This window comes from Gavialis gangeticus, unplaced genomic scaffold, assembly GCF_001723915.1.
Source record: "Gavialis gangeticus isolate Ggan-Ray unplaced genomic scaffold, GavGan_comp1, whole genome shotgun sequence".
Classification (NCBI taxonomy): Eukaryota; Metazoa; Chordata; order Crocodylia; family Gavialidae; genus Gavialis; species Gavialis gangeticus.
The window spans coordinates 51,690,685-51,706,774 of record NW_017728995.1 but is presented as its reverse complement, the minus strand read 5'-3'; the positions used below and the strand labels follow the sequence as shown (position 1 = coordinate 51,706,774).

General features: G+C 40.3%; 1 protein-coding gene across 1 annotated transcript in view; it reads right to left on the bottom strand.

Moving 5' to 3' along the window:
- Nucleotides 1-16,090, bottom strand: part of EPHA4 (EPH receptor A4) — a 181,035-nt gene that overhangs the window by 4,163 nt on the left and 160,782 nt on the right. Inside the window, exons 8-14 of the mRNA XM_019503659.1 lie at nucleotides 13,700-13,758; nucleotides 12,823-12,936; nucleotides 12,423-12,608; nucleotides 8,123-8,184; nucleotides 7,399-7,608; nucleotides 3,595-3,744; nucleotides 368-561 (exon numbers count right to left, since the gene is read on the bottom strand). Of these exons, the coding sequence (XP_019359204.1) occupies nucleotides 368-561; nucleotides 3,595-3,744; nucleotides 7,399-7,608; nucleotides 8,123-8,184; nucleotides 12,423-12,608; nucleotides 12,823-12,936; nucleotides 13,700-13,758 (975 nt within the window). The remainder of the gene's footprint in view (nucleotides 1-367; nucleotides 562-3,594; nucleotides 3,745-7,398; nucleotides 7,609-8,122; nucleotides 8,185-12,422; nucleotides 12,609-12,822; nucleotides 12,937-13,699; nucleotides 13,759-16,090) is intronic.

Here is a 16,090-nt window from a genome sequence, read left to right as displayed (position 1 = left end):
AAAAAAAAAAAGGAAAAGACACTGCATGCCTTGTTTTCTCAAGAAAACAGCACTTGATTGCATCAATGCTGCACTTCAATTTATGTTATAGAAATGTTCAGAGCCGATGGAATAAAAAAATTTCTTTACTTATTCAGTATTTTATTTTTGCAAAGCCAGGAGGATCTGGACCCCATAGTACAGTCAACTGGAATGTCAGTGCAACCTCAATGGGAAACAATCTTCCACTGGATAAAAAAAATTGTGCAGTCTGGCAAGAGCTGTGAAGCATGCTTTAACCTGATCACAGAAGTTTACGTGAGTTACAGCTTGCCTGTCACCTTCAATATATTCCCTCATATATCACTGTTAGAAAAGCACGGCTGACCTGGAGCTCTCTGCGCCTGTCCTCTTCAAGCTGTTGGGGTTGCGGATGAGTTTGTCCAGCATGTTGACGATCTGTCCAAATTTAGGCCTGTCGCTACGTTCCTTCTGCCAACAGTCCAGCATCAGCTGATGGAGAGCGATGGGGCAATCCATTGGGGGTGGCAGTCGATACCCTTCTTCAATGGCTTTAATAACCTATGAACAGCAACATTAAAGAGAAGTTAAAGCTCATCATAGATTGTAAAGTTACAGTAGCTGAATATAAACTATCCTAGGCATGGAAAAAAATCTATAGTTAAAGAAGACATTGTTAAAAAATATGCTCATGCTCAGACTGTTGATGGGGCTACTATTGCTATTTTCTTTTGAGATAAAGATTTAAAATAAATGGATGAGCACATTTAGAGATATGCGTGCATGGGGACTGAAGCTTAATTTTGAAGGTAAGACTATATCATGCATTTAAATCTTGTGAGAGGGGATAAATATATAACAACATCTGCATTTGGTACAACTTCCAAAGCACGCACATTTTCAAAGATACAGCATACTGATGAGCTGCTAAAAGACAATACACATCAGGATACATCATATGAGAAAGAGAAAACAGTGTGGCCCTGAGTTAATCTGCTGCCCATGTTGGATAGATGTGAGAAGCAGCCCCATTACAAAGATCAAATATGTTCATTTCCCCTGAGGGAATTTCTGTCAGCTGTGAGAACTATACCTTGGAGCGAATGCCTAGCTAGAGTTCTCAATACCTTTACTCTTCAAGCTCTCAGAGTTTGTGGATGAGTTTATCTAGCACCCCACCCCTCCAGCTATACCCTGTGCTTTCTCCTGAGCTAGTTCAGTTAGCAGATACTTGTATCACAAGCCTTTGACACATCACAGCTGGTAAAAATATGCACCCTTGTTACTGAAGACCTGCATTCAGAGTAACTGTAGGGGCATGCACAACACTACTTATGAAGTATATATAGTGTAACTTAAGTCCTGGGTATGACTGTAAACTGCATCCGACTGGTGGGCCTGGAGGTAATGTGGTGGGGCTACTCATGGTGGGGTAGCTCCTATAAAATACCACAATTTTATAACCTCCAGAGTAAGTTGAGTATCGGGCACTTCAAAAACCTAGCCCCCACTGCCTTGTGGGTACACCATCAAGGCATCGAACATCTGAACTAATTCTGGCCTTTGGATTCTGTTTCCATAGTCTAAAGGGGGGATGGTAGATCTTGGGCAGCCTCTACTCCTCCATAGGTGTGCATGTGCTTGTGCTTAGGTGTTTAGGTGTATGTGCTTAGGTGTACATGTTGAAGGCCTTGATATGATGGTTGTAGGACTCTGTACAAGCAGATTCAGCTGGCACCTGATTAGACCTCTTACATGTACAACATGATCCAGAGGATCAGCGGTTGCCTACTTACAAAGATCAACAGTTGTAGAGACTAAATTATGCTGCAGTCCTCACTCTTGTCTCTCCAAAACCATGGCTAAGATGCATTGGGAGGACAGCGTAAAGAGGCTTGCTCATTCAGTGAACAAAGGAGAAAACTGGCTGTAGCTGCTAATCCAGCATTATTCACAAACATGAAATTCACTTAAAATATTTTAATATATTCCAGTGAAAAGTATGTCAATCCACCCCTCATCTCTGCATTGTTCTTCCACACCTCTGTAATTATCTGTGTATTTCGCAAAAATGTATTTGCAATATTTTGACCTTTAGGATCTGATTCAATTTTCCAAACACATAAGCACATCATAGGCTCATTTACTCTGTGTACTTTTTCTTAATCTCGACTAACCCAGAGGACAAGGATGGCATCTGAAAACTCACTTCTGTATTAGCCTGAATTACCTATCATTACTAATGAAAACAGAACATCTCTGAGGTGCATCTGGTGCTTTATTTTCTTGAAAATCCTTGACTTCCTGTTGACACAGGAGAGCAAGGCTGGATGCCAGAGGAGCAGTTCTATATCAGAAGAAAATTAAAATGAAACCCCATTTTTCAGTTAGATGACATCTACCTGCAGATGCTCTTTGAAAATATTCAGCTCTGAGTAAGAAAGTGGATGACTAATAAAGTGACTCAACTACTCCTGTGAACAAATATTCAAGTTATCTTTTCCTTGTTCCTTTATCTTCTAAAAATCCCTTGGGGAAAAAAACATTACGACCAGTCTATGTCTCATTTTCACCAGGGATATACTTTTTTTTTAAATCAACAAAAATGCTGTTAGCACAAGCCGTTATTAGCAATATTATTAAAACTCTCCTGAAATAATAGTCATTGTGTGTACTCCCTCTTGGAATATGCCAAAGTAGTCCAGATGGTATAGTTAAATGGGGCTTGCATAATTTAAGAATGGTCATTTAGCGAAGCTCCTTTTTAATGTCCTCCAGGGGCAGCTATTCTATTGCCAAGAGGATGGTTTGACTGACAGGCACAATTGTATCTTGCATATATAGTTTTATGTATTTTTTAAAAAACATATATCCAAACAAAAGTGTTTAGCTCCTAATTAGAGGCCATATTGAATTCAGGTGTTTTTTTCTTCAGGTTTTAATATAAATATGAAAATGTGTCTTTCCTTTTCTTTTCAACTTAATCTCTGCAATCTTTTAAATTTGAATTTGAATGTATTCTAATCCCCTTCATTTTTCACTTTCCTACTTATTTCTAAAAATTACAGCAAATTGCAGAAGGTATAAAAGAAAATGGATGTATATAATATACATGTTTTTTCAGGAAAACCTTCAACCCATGTGTTTAACTTGAAATATGTGCTGAAGTCCCATTATCTTTTAAGGGGGTTTTGAAACACGCTTTTGAGCTTTCCTGATACAGAACCTTTCTTGATTTGCCATTATTGTGTTTTCTGGAAGACAGTCTATCACAATTTCAGAGAAGAGTCTGTCACTTAAGTCCAGAATCTAATATATTTGCAATTCACAAACTTGTGGTAAATGAACCAATAGATCAGCCAAAGGTCACTTTTAGATACAGAATAACAGACTTGATGAAGCAATGACCTGATTGAATATAGACAAAATTGTATAAGGGTCTCATTCTGGAAAAGGATACATGTGAACAATTGGGGTTCACACATGCCAATCCTTTTGCAAAACTTAGGCCTAATGTTTTATTCTCACACTAAGAAAGTAAACAAAATATTAAGAGAAAAGTAGAAGAAGAAAAGCTGCCAGAAAGCAACTCACATCTTGATTGGACATGTCCCAGTAAGGTCTTTCTCCATATGACATCACTTCCCACATTACAATGCCATAGCTCCATACATCACTAGCTGATGTAAATTTACGGTAGGCAATTGCTTCTGGTGCAGTCCACCTGATGGGAATCTTGCCACCCTGTGAAAAATAGAAGAAAACAGAAGTCAGGAAATCACTGGACCTACATTTTATGAGGATGTCATTGTGCTCTAATATTAGGTTTAAAATGGCAAGATGGAGCTGGAGAGATGATTCCAAATTTATTTTTAAAAAGCCAGTCATTCTCTTTTTTGCCATAAAACTGTCAAATCCAAATAGGAGGCAATACCATCCATCTGTTTTCTTTAGTCACAGGAATGGGAACCAGTAAATTGTTAAATGTATTTTTATCAGCCCTCTAACAGAAGGCCTACACTGAAGAATGGGAAAAACAAGGAGTTTATAAAAGGTTTAGGTGATAGAATATGTATACAAAACAAATATGTGCACGCTGTTATTGCTGGATTCAATTTTTTTCTTGCTTTGCTTGTCTGCCCCGTTTGTTCACTTTCAGGAAAACAGGGATATAAATATTTTTTCTGTATTCTGAGGGAAAAAAGAGAGTAAGCCAAGAAGCTTTATGAAATATTATGTTTTTTTTTGCCACGGATGACATCCCAGTTCATACATGACCCATAGGTGAACGGATAACTCAGCCCTCAGGCTGCTCTGGTCAGTGTAGGAGGACTAAGTGCAGTCTCTGGTTACAACACTTTTGATACCAGTTAGAGAGAGCAGCTTTCTTACTATACTCAAGAAAAAAAAAAAACAACTCTTCCACAAATAAAAGCAGTTGGGCATCTGAACTGGGCTAGTGGAGTTTGGTAATGTTTTAAAAAGGAGCTCAATTCCATCCTGTTTATCTGATTTTGCCTTAAGTTGAATGATCCCAGGCCAAAGATTTCTCCTTTTGTTTATGCTAATGTACAAGGTGTTTTTAATGGAGATTTTGGTTCCTTTAGGTAATTCCCCAGATGAAACAGTAAGTCAAAGGTGCATTTTTTCCATAAGTTATTTTTGTTGCGTTTTTGTCTTTGCAGTTTTTGGACACGCTTTCTGCTCCTAACTGTGTATCTTGTCTTCGTAGGTCTAGTCTACTGTCTTTTGTACAGCTGTCAAGTGATTAACGGCAGCCCATTGCAGAGCTTTTTGAAGTCAATGGGAATCTTTCTGTTGACATCACTGTGCTTTCAATCAGGTCCTGTGTGAACGTGTATATGTTTTAATGCATCTCTTTGTCACCCTATCCTATACGATGCTTGATTTAGAATACTGGTACGGAAAAGAATGCAAATTTTGTTGAAAACAAGAAAACTGCTTTAATAATGCTCTCTACCAACTCTAACCATGAACAAACTCCATTCTTTCTGTTGGATGTATGGACATGGTTTATATATACTTGTTATTTTAAAAGTTGTCAATAAATTCAATGTTTTTAACTGCTAAGTACAGTGGAGCTTATCCAATTTTTTCCTGATACTTCATTACTGACACCAAATGAAGATACTGTACTGTAATGCAAATTACATTGATTTGTTGCAGCTTACTCGGAGAAAAAACATAGTACTATATTTGCACTCACTGCATTCAAAGTGATGCTGTTCAGTGATTTCCATTCTATGCTTATATATTTGTCTAAACTTGTATTTGCTTGAATACAGCTTTCCAGGCTGGAGATTCAGCTTCTCTCCCTTATTAGTGGGAAATACCAGTGTTGGCCAGCATTTAATACTACATAAGTTTATCCTTCCCTATAATGAACTCTGAATTCATTAAAAGATGAGTACAGGGATTAAACAGCAAAAAATGAGCTCTGCAAACAATCCTGGCACCAGATAGAACAGATTGAGAATGGCAGCTATTTAAAAACAAAACATAAGCAATAAAAAGCCTTTAGAAACACACTAACTTTTTTTTAGTGCATGTTAATTACAAAGGTATTGGTAATGGTCAGAGCTGCTTTGTGAACTATGGTATCTGCATCATTATAACATGCAGCATGCTAAACTGGAATAGGAAAATTTGTACCAGTACACTGCTAAACCCTGTTCCTTACTTATTATGATTATATATTCATTCAAATACTAGTAGTAATAATCAGAAAATCACCACAGAATAAGTGGTCTTTGTAACTGATTGGGCACCTAGGTCATAAATTGTTTAAGTGTCACACATGTTGGTAAGTTTTTAAATCACAATCAGAATAAAATCCATTCTAGGGGCTGCAAAAGGCCCTCTAGGCATTCAAGGCTTGGTGTTAGCAAGCATGAAAGCACACATTATTTTTCCCCATTTGAGTAATACCACAGAGTAGGACAGTGCAAGGAACTGATTTTTGGTTTGGCAGCTAAACTGAAAAAATGAAAAATAATTTAGCTTTGGATTGACCCTAATTCAATTTGTTTTTGTTTATTCTTGTTTACACTGGAAAATGTAATCTCATTTGACATAAGACATTCCCTTCTCTTACTTTGTTTTGGGTCGCGTGTAAATTAAAGCATAGGAAAAGAAGGGTTGGATTTACAAAACTGCCAGAGGAATTAAGTATCCAAATGGCTATGATACTCATGCAGGGGATAGGAGATATGGGGTCTTGTTCCTGTTCCACTTAATCTCATCTACTGACTTCATACAGACTGAAAGCATTCTATTGCAGAAACCAATGATCTGGTATTCTTCTCAGAACTAATAAGTGGGTTCAAAACCCTGTTAAGCAGATGGAAGACTTGAAGACAGGTCTCCCAAATCCTGGGTAAAAGTTTAAACCTTTGAGCTGGAAAAAGGGAGGATGATGACATTACCCACCACTGCCAGTTTGGGAATTTGGCCCTCAACATTTTTTCTAAACAAAATTGTTCAGTGAATTCAACTGATTATGATTCTTGCAGTACTCAGGAACATAGCAAAGCTTTATACACTTGAAACACTTGATGTTATGGGAAAACAAGTTAAAGATGGGCCTGTGCTCTGCTCTAATTATGCTTTAAGCTTTTCTTGTTTACAAAGTGTGCAAACGGTGTTAACTGGGCGGGATAGTGTCCGACTTGAAAGGGAGAATAGTTTTTCTTACTGGTACAGAACTTTGGGCAATTTAGATATTTGATTAGCAATTGGAAGGGCTAAAGTAGAGCCTGGATTTTAAAACTAACTGCAGTGGTGCTGTAAAACTTTTTAGAATGGTAGGTTGTCTTTTTAAATTTGTCAGAAGCATCAACTTAAAAGGAACAATGCAAAAATTGATCTTTTTTAATGGGGGTCAGACTTGATGATCTGCTCAGATCCCTTCTGACCCTACCAACTATGAAACTATGAAAGTCAAATTTACAAATAGTTTTAGGACAGCTGCATTCTTCCACAGTTTATTCTTTACTTTAAAAAAAACAAACAAAAAACCTCTTCAACTTGACTACAGAATTCAATGGGACTATTGACCTGTGTAAAATTGACCAATTACACAACTGACTGCAGGATGAGGCATCAAAATATTAATGCCTGGCCTCAAACACCTGTCACCAACTTCTAGTATGCTGCTGGCACCTAACCAATACAATGGGACAGATCGTCAGTGAGGTAGACTGATGTAGGTAGGTGCTTTGAAACCAATGGAATTGACAAGACCAGATGTGAACCTATCCTAATGTATATTTTTATTTAAAAATACTGACTTTCATGCATGCCTGATATTATTTAAAACAAAGACCCCCAAATCCTTATTAGCAGGAAAGTAAAACTCTAGAATCTTTTCTGTCTTACCCGTGTGGTATAAGCTGCTTCAGGATCATCTTCCAGGACACGAGACATGCCAAAATCAGATACTTTGCAAACCAAGTTGCTGTTGACTAGTATATTTCGGGCAGCTAGATCCCGATGCACATAACTCATGTCAGACAGATACTTCATTCCAGAGCCAATGCCACGTAGCATCCCTACCAACTGGATTACTGTAAATCTGCCATCATTCTTCTGCAGATGAGGAAAGGGGGGGGGGGGAAATCTCATAGTATTAAGTTAAAAGCTACATTATTGCCACAGCTAAAACTGGCAAAGAACATACCTCCAGATCCCCATCTTGACTACAATTAAATGCAATGCTATTTCCTTAGTCTTCTGACTTGGGTCTATAATTCACCAGCAAAATCCAAACCTAGAGGTTTTGTCAGTTTCCTATGATGTATAGAATGTATCCAGTTTTAATTAATCTACAGCATTGCAAAGTTTTCAAAAATGAAATAAATCAAAATGGTTCCCCATTAAACATGGATTATTTAAGACCCTACTATTTTAAATGTTTCACCTCCTCTGTATTCCTCCACCAGCTACTGACAGTAATAGAAAAAATAATCAGGAAGCATCTATCATGTATGCACATCCTTGAGTTTCAAATACATCTCCTGTATCCCTCCACCAAAAAAAAGAATCAGAAAGCATTTCCCCATGTAAAACCTTTTTGGGTTTTTTATAAAGTAGTCACACATACCCTGAGGAAGGCATCCAAGGAACCATTTTCCATGTACTCAGTTATGATCATTACCGGTTTACCTAGAATTTGCAAAAAGAAAAAACACAATTCCTTGATGAACACCAATGTTAATGAGATAAAAATGGGCTGCACATGATTTTACTGCCAAGACACCTGTCTTGCACAATCTAATTTAATTTTGAAAGCGCTGAGCTTATGCCTCAGCTGTGGTGAGCTGGAAAAGAAATATTTAAGAGCTCCATCTGGAAAATTAACCCTTTCGGGAACTTGTTGATAATATCTTTAACTGAAGGGGCCAGAAGTCTCCAGGGAATATATGACCAAATCACTGCTCATTAAATAAGAAAGCAATGGGGGACCCAGACAGATCTGTTCATACTTGAAAAATCTTTAGGATAATTAATTGTTTGCTAGAATATGCACTTCCTTTTCCTTCTTCTGAAAACTCAAGGCTTTTAGGGGTGGAGAGTTGTCAGTGGTTACAAATTATTCAAATACAGCTTGATTCAAGCAAGATTAATAAAATAAACAACAAATCTTTCTCTTTGACTTTGCCTAGTTGGTGTCCATATTCTGTGCATCTCACTGTTTGTAAATTAGTCTTATCCATGTGCCTCATAAAATAAACCACAGGACAAATGATTCAATGAACTGCATCACACATAGGGTTGAATGCAGAAGTGACACCCAATTTTCCACACTGGGTGCATGTACACATGCATCAATGTGCTTTCCTAATGCTTATTCAATTTAGTAACTCCAATGTGAGCTACTACAACAATGAGCATTCAAAAGTGCACATCTTTTAAGTGATGCTTAATGCACAGTAGCCTATTTTACTGCTCATTAGTGTAATTGCATGGTATTTTACATGACACTTCAATGTGCAGTAAAACAGGCTACTTCCTTTATGCATGTTAAAGCGTACATGTTGATATGCCTGCTGAAAACAAACTTCAGATAAGTCTAGAGAAGTAGAGAAATACTGTCTTACTTTCCTGAACTGTTTTTCTAGTCACTCCTGTGCCTCATGATGATGATAAATATAAATATTTATTGTGTGATATTATCTTTACCTGTTTGAAAAAGCACTGATCTTGTTAATATTGATGCATGTGCTATACTTTAAGCATGTGAGTAATGTCAACCATTTAAAGGACTAATTATGATCAAAATTTAGCAGCCAGTAAATGTTTGCAGGATTGAGGTTAATATTATTGTCCCATTTTAAAGATGGGCCATGTGAGGAGTACAGAAGTTAAGTGATTTGTCAAGAGTCAAATAACAAAGCCCAGCTTGGGAGATGCTGTCTGCATTCTACAGGGAGATGAGAACTCTTAGCCCCAGCTGGATGAAAACAACTTGAAGGTGTTTAGGTCCTGACCAGACACAGATCTTTTGGCTACAGCTAGTGGCAGTCAGGCACAGAAACCAAGGCTCATTATTCCCAACTCTGCTCTACCAAATGGAGTGGGGGCGGGGGGGTTCCAATCCCAGAGAACATTTGCTTTTGGATTTATACTAACAAAAGCAGCTTGGAAAAAGGGAATTTTACAAGAGGAAGGAGGTTCAACAGATCTGCAACCTAAGCTGCAGATGCTTTCAATATGAAGATAGAGTTTAGCTATCAAAAACATTCAACTTTTGCTTGCTCTATTCACCAGCAGGATCTTCTCAGAACAATTGGCTATGAAAACTGCCCTTCTGTGAAACATTTTGGCTCTGAAAATCTCCCACAATTATTTCTACGTCAGCGCATTTTTCACTCACCAGGCTGCCTCCCCCTTGTGATTCTGTCGGAGGTTCACGTTACAGGAATAACCCTTTTCTGATTAGAAAACAATATGCTAAAGGACATGAATAGACTGTGAATTGTGTATCTTTTTTTGGTTTTAGGTTCAGCCAGCCTCCATCAAGCCTCTGTGGGCTTTATGCCATTCCTGTATCTCCAGCCATTTCAAGCAATGCCAAAACACTCATTTGTTTTGATCCTGTGCACATTTGCACATGCAAACTAGCATGGGTACGAAATGAAAGTCAGGTAGCTAGATATCATGTATCCAATTTGCATGAACAAAGCATGGGTTTTGAACAAACAAATAATTGTGTGTCTGTGTATTTAAAAGCTTTGAACAAATATTTGCATCCTTAAAGGAAAGGGCTGAGATAAAACATCACTCTCCCTCTCACCTTTTGCATTGGATAAATCACCTACCTTAGTATTCAACAGAAAGAATGAAAACCACTCTAACCCAATCTGCATATTTTCCCATTTCATTTACCCTTTGCAACTGTGACTGAAGTCCTCTGCCAGAACAAATATGTCTAAATAAGTTTTAATTAACCTTCCACAATCAAAAGACTCTATGTCAACCTAAAAGAAAGGGATACTCTCTTTCAGTGCATTAACACATAATTTCATTACTCAGGTACTTCCTGAGTAGCAGGGAAGCCAGAGGGGAGAACAGAAGCTCACAGTGGGGGAGGGGGTGGAAGGACAAGTTGCCATCATCTAGTCAATTATTAAAGTACTCAACTAGCAGCCACTAATGTATTCATACTTTCCACCTCTCTCCTCACAGCCCCTCTTTCCCACTCCAACTCCACAATTTATCTTGCATTTTATTTTTCCATTTATTAAACGCATTCATTTATCACAGTGTTCAGAAAACCTGCAGGAGAAATTGAGACGAATGTCTTCTTAAGTAGCCCTGTTTACCAAGCTGCAGCAGCAGCAGCTCTAAAGCATCCAGGCTGGCTTGGAGCAGAAGTGCTGCCTACTGGGAGCAAGGCCCCTGGGTTAGGCTACCACCTCCTTGGTGAAAATTTTAAATCATTTGAATTCAGTGACAACTGCATTATGCAAATGGATACAGTCATTTATAACTGTTACAGCTGTAATAGCGCAGGTTTTTAGGGCCTCGGTGGGATTTTAATAAAAAGATCCCCCTGTTTCCTCTTTCTGTTTCAGAGGTGCTGTGAAAATCACTGTCTACAGCAAACACACTCTGAAGGAAACAGACCTGCAAAAATATTTAAAAAGAATATTATCTTTTAATAAAAGAACTAAGGGACTTAGGGATGCCTGGTAAGCCACAGGTAATAACACTATGAAGATATTTTTTCCTCTAGTGATGCTTGCCTTTTAAATAAAAGCAAACGGTGACATTTTATACTAACTATCTCAGCAAAGCCATGCAGAAGAAAATGTAAGAACATAATGGGGGAGATTTTTCATAGGCACAAATGGAAGAACTACAGATCCATTTCCCACGAACAGCCTGACAGGACTGGATGGGTTACTGCCATTTTTACTTTTGAAAAGACAGAAATTTTATTCTCTTACTGTTACTGTTTTTTAAATCACTTTTACTCATTTCTAATATGAGCTCCTTATATTACGGGCTCCTTTATCAGCCATATTACTGCAATATCCAGAGTTCATGCATTCTTTATTGATGAACAGTACATTAGATGTACAAATCACTCCTATTAACAACAAGGGACGCAGAAGTTCACCCGGCTACCTGTGCCACACAGAAAACAAACACCCTACAAGTACAGGATCCTTTAGGGATAGCAGCCTTCAGCATGTTCAGCAGATCTGCTAGCCAATTCCTTTGTAGAGGGGCCATGTTAAACAGCAACTGCCTCTGCTCAGTGGCCCTTTACAAAGTGGGACCTACAAAAGTCTCACAGGTGTGTTTTGGCATCTGTTGAGCTCCATCATATTCTTACTGAGTTCACGGGCTTCATGAATACTAATAGACTTTTGAAAAAATGATCGACCAGGTGTTACTGTAAATGGAAGCAAAGCTATCACACCCATAAATCAGAGAGCACATAAGCAAGTCGCATACTAAAATAAAGACTATTTCAAAGGCTTGAGCCATACATCTGTGCCTTGTACTTCAGACATACAACATAGTAGCATTGTTTTGTTTTGAAGAAGTATTTAAAATGCTTTGCTAACCATCTGCTTTTGCCTATCCTGTTACAATCAGCCCAATCTAGCAAAGATTTGAAAGATGCCCGCCTGGCATAGCCCAAAAGGAAAGCCCTGCAGTATTAATTCTCCCAATAAAATCTTGCACAAGCTGCCTGGAGATAGGGTATCAGTTGAAACCATAAACCCATTTATAGCTGACAAGAAGATTAATGACTTGTCCTGCACCGATTTCCTCCTATTAGCTATCAGTGGATCTGCTCCATCTGTCATTTCACAGGGAAAAACCTAAAGAGATTTAGTTTCCCAATGACTTCCAAATTGGCCTTGTAATAGAAACAGACTACTCACATTTGGTAACAACACCTTCCAAGTGGATGATGTTGGGATGGTCAAACTGTCCCATGATGCTGGCCTCACTCAAGAAGTCCCTCCTTTGTTTGTCAGTGTAGCCAGCTTTTAGAGTCTTGATAGCAACACAGATCTCTCTTTTTCCTGGCACTTTGAGACGTCCGCTGCATACCTCACCAAATTCACCTGCAGGAGAAAGACCAAACACTTAGCTATGAATCACGGGTACATGTGAGACTGTTGCCAAGATGTAAATTGTCAGTGCTCTTCTGAACAAGCCAATTTATTTTAAGGAGTTGTTAAGCTAAGGATAATTAGATCCCAGGGCACCTAAACAGCAATAAAGCTATGTGTTATAAAACCAGATTTACTACAGAAATGCAGATGTCCTGAAACTTACCCACACCTATGACTTTTTCGATCTTTATACAGGAGGCATCGATTTCTTTGGCAAATTCCCGCACAGCTTGGTTTGGATCCTCATATGTGAAAGGATCCACATATGTTCTAACACCTGCAAGGCAAAAATGTTTCATTTGAAGTCGCTGATCTACACGCTGCTGAGCATAGAACATATAAGAATGATATCTTAATGGTATCCAACAGCAAGGAAAGTATAAAAAAAAAACCACCATAAGCTAAGAATGACTGAAGAAAGAGAAAGAGATTTCCCAATGGGATTTTTTAAGAAAACATTTTATTTCCTACATGCTGCAAAAAAACAAAACAAAACCAAAACCCAGGCATCTGCCAGTGAATGAATTGCACTAATTACTATCAGTACTACTAGCTAGCTGCACCTTGGGGACCAAGAGAATAATATACACCTAACTACTATTTTGGGGTCAGACTTCTGAGCCTGCCCTACACCCTGTATGATGGAAGCAACAGCATATTCAGTCTTCAGGAAGGTATGCATTTCCTCTGAAGCACCTTCTCTGATTCAGCCAGAAGCATCTGTTAAATGTGTTGTGGGGAAAATTATGGCTAGTCAATATCACCCAGAAGCAGAAGTCATGAAAACCTTTCAGTGGGAAGGAATAATGCAGAAAAAAGAATGATTCTAGAATAATTCCTTCAAAATCCCACGGGTGAATGTTTTTGAATGTTTCTAGCCACACATATTTATCTGCTACTAAGATGCTTAGTTCTGATGAAGAAAAGCAAAAAGGAAAACAAAAATATTCATCTCAAGAGTGTCATGCCTTATTTTCTAAGCATAGGAACACATGCTTTGTGAACCAAATAAAAAAACCCCAAGCACCACTGCCTTTTACCTTGATTCAGATGTTTCTCCTCATCTGCCTCTTGCTTAGCTTTACTGTACTTACTGCGTCTGTTGGAATGAAAAAGAGCACTGCAATTCAAAAATAATATCTTACTCAGATAGGATCTCAGTCCTTGTGACCTGCCGAGACTTGAATTATTGTACCTGCCAGGACCCGCATTCTCTGTTCCTTTTGCAACAGCTGAAGACTGAACTTATGCCTATAAAACTGCAGGAAGCTCTATTCCTTATGCTGGTTTAGGTGTTAATTAGAGGTGCACTGATACATCAGTCCATATCATATTGACACTGATAAAAAGAAAGTTGACATTATCGGCAATCAGCTTTTTTTGGCTGATGTGACCAATAATGTCATCAATAAATGCTGTGTGCATGTGCACAGCCACAGCCTGACAGGGCCAGGAATGAAGCTAGGTAGCTTGGGGAGCAGTGTCCAGCTGGTAAGTCTGTTGGGGGAAAGGGTCAGATCGAGGTCCTCATGGTTAGGGAGGGAGTGGGGCTGGGAGGGGGGCTAGAGCCACCTCAAAATTCACTGTAGCTACCCCCTGAACCCCTCCCTCCCAGCACCGCTGCTGCTGGCCCCAGCCCGCAGCAACAGCTTGCCCTTGCCTCGCGCACAAATCCAGGGTGCATGTGCCACCCCATGCCTCCCCCCCAGGGATGTGTACAATGGTGGAAGCCTCCCCCACATCCACACCCGCATGCCCTGGATATGCTGCTTGTGGCTCCATCCCATGTCCTTCCCCCCCACCCTGGCTGTGCAACACCTGCCCCTGGCCCAGCCCAGCCCTACTCCCTCCCTCACCATGGGGGCCTCAATCGCCCCCTCCCTTCCCTCTCCTCCATCTCATCCCCCTAACAGGCTTATCAGCCGGACACTGCTCTCCAAGCTGTCAGGCTGCACATCAGCAGTCGGCTCAGTATCAGCCAATATGGCTTGTTAATAATCAGCCATCGGTGTCAGCTCAAAAAAATCTTTTACTGGTGCTCCCCTAGTGTTAATGTCATCTCCAAAGGTATAAAGGGAAACAAAAACCAAATTTACATCTGATTCACCAGGTATATGCCTGAACTTACCATTTACATTCCCCCCCTTCATTTTTCTAATTTCCAACTATTTACTTTGAGTCTACCTTGCTTACTTTTAGTTTTCTTTCACTCATTTTTCCCCCTCGTCCTTCCCTTCTCTACCCATTGTTTTCCTTATTTCCACCAATTTACATTCTCACTGACCTTCTGTCACACTTTCTGTACACAAACTTGCAGAGAGAACAGAAGGCTGGGTGGGAGTGCAGGGGCCTGCACTGGTGTGCGGGGGGCCAGGGTCAGTGGGGCCCAAAGCGGAGCGGCAGGAGCACAGGGCCTGGGCTGGCAGGGGCTCTGAAGAGCCGGGCCAGCTCCCCGCTCTCCCTGCTGGTGCAGCCCACCCCAGCTCCATAGAGTTCCTGCCAGCCCCGCACTCCTGCCACCCCGCTCTGGGCCCCTGCCAGCCCTGGCCCCCGCGCACCAGTGCTGCCCTGAGGTCCCACCCAGCTGTCACTGCACTCCCCACCAATGCCACTTGTCCCCCCCACCTGCCATCATTTTCCCACTTTGCTGCCCACCACCACTGCTCCTCCCCACCCCCCCTGCCCACCAGCTGCTTTGGCACCATGTGGTTCCCAGCTACATCGCTACATTACAGGACCTGGCCAGCCCTGAGGACTGGGGCAATCACCTGCTGTCGTCCCCTGCTTCACTGCCTCCCCCAGTTTTTAGCTGAATTTCCCTCTCAGGCAAAGGGAGGCAGGGAACATCCACAAGGTCCCACACTAAAAGCCTCTACTATGTAGAGGCTTTCGGTTGGGGGGCTGGGAGTGGGGTAGGGCCTGGAGGGTGTTGCTGCTGTGGCTGCTGGGTCCTGCCACCAGCTCCTCTTGGGTCTTACTGCCACTGGTGCCTTGTCATCTTTGACAGGGAGATAAATATTAATTTTCTAAATTTTTAGGGGCCCTGCAGGCTGGATAGAACAGCCTGGCAGGCTGGATCTGGCCCATGGGCCATATTGTGCCCACCCCTGGAGCAGAATAAGGAGCCAATATAGGGGTAAAATAGGACAGGGACAAGTTGGGAACAGGGCAAAAAGAGGAGGATGGGAAGAATGAGGTGTGGCCACTATAAACACTCTGTTCCAGAGCCTTGGAACCTAGTATTCCCTAATCTCACTATTTGCTGTCAGCCAAAATCTGGTGGCAAAGTGTGTCTCATTCCCAATGCTGTGGTTGCCCCTATAAAGAACAACAACCTACTAAAACTACTGTTTTCGCTGTCAGCCATTGTGGCATCCCGTAACTTTTAAGTGCTTGCCTTTGAAACCTTTTTTTTTTTTTTTTTTTTTTTT